The sequence below is a fragment of the Salmo trutta genome, chromosome 24 (genome assembly GCF_901001165.1).
Source record: "Salmo trutta chromosome 24, fSalTru1.1, whole genome shotgun sequence".
In the NCBI taxonomy this organism is placed as follows: Eukaryota; Metazoa; Chordata; class Actinopteri; order Salmoniformes; family Salmonidae; genus Salmo; species Salmo trutta.
Genome location: NC_042980.1, coordinates 43,873,646 through 43,880,534, shown reverse-complemented (window position 1 = coordinate 43,880,534; position 6,889 = coordinate 43,873,646). Strand labels below are relative to the sequence as shown.

General features: G+C 42.7%; 1 protein-coding gene across 1 annotated transcript; it reads left to right on the top strand.

Moving 5' to 3' along the window:
• The first annotated feature begins 208 nt into the window (after positions 1-208).
• Positions 209-6,535, top strand: LOC115161368 (T-lymphocyte activation antigen CD80). The gene is made up of 6 exons (XM_029712310.1): positions 209-435; positions 1,048-1,103; positions 3,771-4,136; positions 4,369-4,662; positions 4,777-4,875; positions 5,170-6,535. Exons 1-6 carry the CDS (start codon positions 389-391, stop codon positions 5,289-5,291), a joined length of 984 nt encoding a protein of 327 aa, XP_029568170.1. The 5' UTR covers positions 209-388; the 3' UTR covers positions 5,292-6,535.
• Positions 6,536-6,889: the final 354 nt, after the last annotated feature.

The following is a 6,889-nucleotide window of genomic DNA, read 5'->3' as shown; positions in this document are numbered from 1 at the left end:
TGCACATCCAACCCAGAAGCCAGCCGCACCAATGTGTCGGAGGAAACACCGTACACCTGCCGACCTGGTCAGCGTGCACTGTGCCCGGCCCGCCACAGGAGTCGCTAGTGCGCGATGGGACAAGGATATCCCTGCCGGCCAAATCCTCCCTAACCCGGACGACGCTGGACCAATTGTGCACCGCCCCATGGGCCTCCCCGTCACGGCCGGCTGCGACAGAGCCTGGGCGAGAACCCAGAATCTCTGGTGGCCTTAGACCACTGCGCCACCCAGGAGGCCCCGGGGAGGGAGCTGTTTGAGATAAGGAGGGGAGGGAGGATAGTGATTTGCTTGTGAGAAGCGAACATTTGGCTGACAGACATTTCTCATAGGAGATCACAGACAGGACATGGGGTCAAACATGCCTATTATCAAGAGGAGGGAGAGACATCTCTGGTAAGGTCAACCTTTATGCTCCCTGTGATCAGTGCTTTGATGAGCATGATACTGATCCTCCTGACAGGAATGGGATTTTTATGAAGCAAGTATCCTCCATGCAAGCAGATGGTAATGACCTGTTGACAAAGTAGATGGTAATGACCGATTTACAAAGTAGATGGTAATGACCTGTTGAAAAAGCAAAACCTGCCATGTACTGCATCCTCGTAGCATGTTTTCTATAGTGTGACCTGACTAGCTCCTTCGCGGTGGTAATAGACTGTATTAGAAACAGAAAGCTTTGACTCTGCAGTCACGACACAGTGAATCATACATCTCAGACAGTGACTGACGAAGACGATGACCAACAAGTTATGGTGAAATACTACTACTAGCGTTGTGTTGAACTTGTTTGTTAGGATTTTGTAAATATGGATGTGACGGAATGCTCGACCCCTGATCCGGATATGATACTGCGATAAGGAAAACTGTGTCTCTTGTCGGACTCCTCATTCAAATTTTACCTTCGCTCAGGAGCATGTTGCACAGTATTCGGTAATCTCCAAACTACTTTGTTGTTTCATTTTCCATCTTGTTTTCCATCTTGTTTTGCATCTTGTTTTCCATCAGTATCCTGCAGAGTGCAATGGCCATCCTGATATTAATCAGTCTTTTGTTGTTATCTGGTAAGTTTTATATTCTCTATCGTGCCGCTGTGGTTGTGTCCCTCGTGGCTTCCTCATCTGTCCCTGGGCGTTTTATCCACACGCCTTAACCTTCAAATACAACATACAACCAAAGGCACATTATGATTTATTTATATAGATCACGATGTGATGAAAAGTAATGGCTGTTTGGATAGGGCGTGGTTGTTTGTTTGTCTAAAGAGAAAGTTGTCTCCTCGTGGTCACCTCGAGGCCATCGAATCATTGATTCAGTCTCCTGGCTTGAACACACACATTCCACGCACACTTTCACACAGAATCTCATGGCTCTGATAAATGAAGGAATGAATCATAGATATGTGATGAAAAATGTAGTTGTGATTTGCATGTGATTGTAGCATTGTTAGCATGGGGTTGTAGCATTGTTAGCATGTGGTTGTAGCATTGTTAGCATGTGGTTGTAGCATTGTTAGCATGTGGTTGTAGCATTATTAGCATGTGGTTGTAGCATTGTTAGCATGTGGTTGTAGCATTGTTAGCATGTGTTAGCAAACCGTAAGGACGATAACAGTATAGTAGTCCTACATGAATACTGGTGGAAAGGAGGTTACAATATGTGTTGATAGCCATACCTGCATCCAGAGACATGTAGAGAAACATGAGAGAAAACAAAGTGTTTATTGTAGAGTGAGTCTGATAACCGAACCTTAAGGCCTTGGTAGAAACTGGGTGAAGTAGGCCTTGTGGTGCTAATGTGAATTGGCATTATTTTTCAGCCTGCCTACTTCTCAGTTAAAACATAGTTTGGCTGTTTAATAGACAGTAATGAATGAAGATAATGAAGACATTCTAAATAAGTAAGAATTCTATCCCCACGTCATTATAACTCTCATGTTACTAGGAGACAAAACCACCGTCCTTCATTTCCTGGAATTTATACATGAGTTCAGATGAATTATTTCTGCTTTTATGTAGTGGTGAATAAATCTGATGTTAGTATTATTTCACATCATTGAATGTTTTTAAAGAAATGAGGAACATGACCTCAGCTTTACCCTAAATCGATGTCATTATCGCCCATGCTCTCGCCCATGCTCTCGCCCATTTACATTTACGTCATTAGCAGACGCTCTTATCCAGAGCGACTTACAAATTGGTGCATTCACCTTATGATATCCAGTGGAACAACCACTTTACAATAGTACATCTATATCTTTTTTGGCAGGGAGGGTGGGAGGGGGGCGGTTTAGAAGGATTACTTTATCCTATCCCAGGTATTCCTTAAAGAGGTGAGGTTTCAGGTGTCTACGGAAGGTGGTGATTGACTCCGCTGTCCTGGCGTCGTGAGGGGGCTTGTTCCACCATTGGGGTGCCAGAGCAGCGAACAGTTTTGACTGGGCTGAGCGGGAACTGTGCTTCCGCAGAGGTAGGGGGGCCAGCAAGGCCAGAGGTGGATGAACGCAGTGCCCTTGTTTGGGTGTAGGGACTGATCAGAGCCTGAAGGTACGGAGGTGCCGTTCCCCTCACAGCTCCGTAGGCAAGCACCATGGTCTTGTAGCAGATGCGAGCTTCAGATGCGGATGCGGAGGAGCGGGGTGACGTGAGAGAACTTGGGAAGGTTGAACACCAGACGGGCTGCGACGTTCTGGATGAGTTGTAGGGGTTTAATGGCACAGGCAGGGAGCCCCGCCAACAGCGAGTTGCAGTAATCCAGACGGGAGATGACAAGTGCCTGGATTAGGACCTGCGCCGCTTCCTGTGTGAGGCAGGGTCGTACTATGCGAATGTTGCAAAGCATGAACCTACAGGATCAGGTCACCGCCTTGAGGTTAGCGGAGAACGACAGGGTGTTGTCCAGGGTCACGCCAAGGCTCTTAGCACTTGCTTTTTCCCATGCTATCGCCCATGCTCTCGCCCATGCTTTCTCCCATGCTCTAGTCTAGTAGCTGTAAATGCAGACAGGCCTAGTTGACATCTCTTCATGAATGGAGACATTATTACATTTACATTTGAGTCATTTAGCAGACACTGTTTGCCAGAGTGACTTGCAGGAGCAATTAGGGCTAAGTTCCTTGGTGAACGGCACATCGGCAGAGTTTTTGGCTAGTCGGCTTGGGATTGGTCCAATGCTCGTTACCTCTATGCTGTCGTGGTGTTGTTCATTAACTCAAAGATCTTTAATATCTCTCAATCTGCATAAACCAGATAATCAGAGATATCTTTAACACGCTGTCCCTTTGCACATAGTTTGGTTCTTCTTTCTGTTTTGGGGGTCTAGGTCTGGTTACTGTAAAGCACACTGTGACACATGTTATTACAAAGCTGAGATAATTACTCAACCAAACATGTCATCAGAGAAATCAGGATGCATAAATGGGTGATGTCATGCACCTTCCCATCATCTTGGTAACCAAGTGCTAGAACTAAATGGTAACCAAGTGCTGCCAGATAAATGGAAAACCCAGTTTCAAATGTTCTTTCACAGCTTTTGGAAGAGAAAAGTTTCCTTAACGTTCCAGGAACATGTTTGTTCAGGGGAATGTTCTTCATTTGTGTGCACTCTCTTAAGCTCTTTCAACCACTTTCTCTTATATTATGTAATTTCCTGTCAGTGAGCACATGATGTCATTATTATCTGTGTTGAATTCTGAGCTTAACTTGTAACTTTGACATATTGGTATGTTTCAGCACCAGCTGCATCTGAGTTGGAAGTCACTGGGATTATAGGAGAGTCTGTTCTCCTGTCCTGTGACCTGAATTCATCCACGGCCATCGACACAGCAAGACTCCGGTTCCATTGGCAAGATAAGTCCGAAAAAGTGTTGTACTCGTTCAACAAAGGAGAAGAGAATCAACATCAGGATAACCTTTACACAAACAGAACTAAAGCCTTTGGGTCTGAGATGAGTTCTGGGAATATCTCTATCAAACTCAGCCAAGTAACACTTCAAGACAAGCAGACCATCTACTGGGCTTTCGCTACACTGTTTGACGAGAATGGTAACTCTATCTTCGAAAGGACAAAAGTGTGTCCCACTACCCTACATGTGGCAGGTATGGTTGAGTTAATAACACAGGAGGCTGTTGAGGAGAGGCTAGCTCATAATAATGTCTGGAATGGAATAGCATCAACCACATGGGAACCATGTATTGAATGTGTTTGATACCATTCCATGTCCACCTGTGTGAGTTATTCACAGCACTCATTCTGTCATTGTAGGAAATCATAAAACATTATTATGGCACCTTTCTAACATCTTATTCTCTTTGCTTTGTTCACTTTCAGCACGGTTCCCGACACCCAGTGTGACTGTGAACAAGACAAATATGAATGCCACGTGTTCAACCCAGGGGGGATACCCACAGCCAGTCGTCACATGGACCATCCAGGACGTCCTATTGGCTCAGAACCGCACTCTGGACCCGTGGAAAGTACAGACCAATATTACTCTTGATTCTGAAAGTGGACTGTACACCGTCTGGAGCCAAGTGAATTTAACAGAAAATCAGACGGTGACCTGCCGTATCTTCAACCCCGTTCTGAGAGAGACTGTGAGCAACACAACCATCGTCAGCCCAGGTCAGAGCATTAACACAGACCCTGCAGGTGCATGTTACAGGACGTAACATCACGTCTCACAGCCTAATATTCATTAACTGAAAACTTAATCACACATCTTGTCTTTCCCCACAGGTGAAGTTCAGGAAGGCTTTACTCCTGGCATTATTGGAGGCATTATAACAATATTTATTGTGATTTGCCTCGGGGGGATATTTATTGTGCGCAAAAAAGGTAAGTTACAATTTCCAATGTTTTACTTCATGTAATGAAATCAGATTCAGTACTGTATAAACTTGTCTCAGTCTGTAATTACTCTATCAGTGCCAAATCTAAGGATTTGTTCTCCATTTACATTCAAATACTATATTATTTCACATTTGAGGAGTGACCAGTATGTGAAAATCAGATGGCCCTTTGTACATTTCATAGTTAGATGGGCCTCAGTGTATTGTTAATTATGACTAAAACACTGAACTATGTTGATCTTGTTAATTATGAATATAACACTGATCCATTTTGATCTAGGTTGTGGAGCCAGCGGTGGAACCATGGAAGTTGAAGGAAATAACCATCAAGGAAATGGTAGTGGTGAGACAGAGTTTTTGGCCAGGTGTAGGCAGGCACCAGACAATCTAGAGGCAGACTGATGGGACATCTCTTTCTATACTCTCTGAGGTTGCCACTGGAGGGCACCCTTATGTTGTTTCTTGTGTCCAGGTGTTTCTTGTGTCCAGGTGTTTCTTGTGTCCAGGTGTTTCTTGTGTCCAGGTGTTTCTTGTGTCCAGGTGTTTCTTGTGTCCAGGTGTTTCTTGTGTCCAGGTGATTCTTGTGTCCAGGTGTTTCTTGTGTCCAGGTGTTTCTTGTGTCCAGGTGTTTCTTGTGTCCAGGTGTTTCTTGTGTCCAGGTGTTTCTTGTGTCCAGGTGTTTCTTGTGTCCAGGTGTTTCTTGTGTCCAGGTGATCCTGATTGGCCTTTTTTGGCACCAGATGATCTAGAGTCAGACTGACATTTCTTTCTATATAAGGGTCCATAAAGTGGACATATCAGTGTACTGTATCCCAAAGGAATCTATGTCTTCTATTGGAAGCATTTGCATGTTTTTTCTAATGTTTTCTAATTAATAGCCAGCTATTAGAAAAGCGTTAGAACGTCTATAGTAGAACGTTGTAAATAATGTGTCTGGAAATGTTCTACTGTAGATGTTCTGAAGCATGGGAGTATTTAAAAATACATTACAATGTTAAACTACTTCTGTTTTCAAATCAAAAAATATCCAAAATATTTTCTTACAAATGTCTTTGAAAATAATTGAAAGACCCTAAATAGTATTTTAAATCAAGTCTGAAATTTATTGGACAAACCTGCCTTGTGGGAACCAAGACATCTGATGTTTAAATGCATTTTTGATGTATATTTGACTTGAATTCATGAAGAACACTGAAGTGAAATGTTTACCTAAAATCGGCCAGTAGGAGAGAGACCTGAACCTTTAACTAGCCACTTTATTCTCTCTGTATGTCTTTGTGTAACAAGTTACTGTAGATGTTCTAAATGCTTGTGCTCTGACTAAGGACTAGATTCAATCCAGACCCCAATTGAGCCCATATATACAGCATTTACCGTGAATGCATTCTGTGCAAATGCAGGAACGTTGCTTTTAATTTTCACTAGTGCGGATCTTCAGTGGTCCAGATTGAATCCAGCCCTAAAACCATGTAATCCTCAACACACTGGTACAGTTGTGAACTCTGACTGACTAGAGGAGACATTTTCACTCTGCTAAACAGACCTCACTGTGTTCAACATTAGGGACAGATGTTACAGAACTGTAACTAGATTTTGATTACATTTAGATTTTTTCTTTAATAAATATTGTTGTGAATATTCAAAAAGGTTCATGTATTATATTTATTTAAATGTCAAACTTTTTATTCTGGTGTTTTCCTATACAGTAGGTGTATTGAAATTTGGTCATTCTATATTCAAATTATTTGGGGAAATTGTATTTGAATCTCATTCGAAGAAATGTTCTAAATGTCTCCTAAATGTGTCCGAGATGGGGTTACATTTGATGTAGCTAAACACGTGTATGTGACCAATAACATTTGATTTCATTTGATGATACATACTGCTTATTGCATTCAGTGGCTCATGGATAGATGCAATGGCCCAAAGACACAAACACCCTGTTTATATCAACTTCAAGATTAAAAATAGGTTCATCTTGAACTTAGGTTCATCTTAAC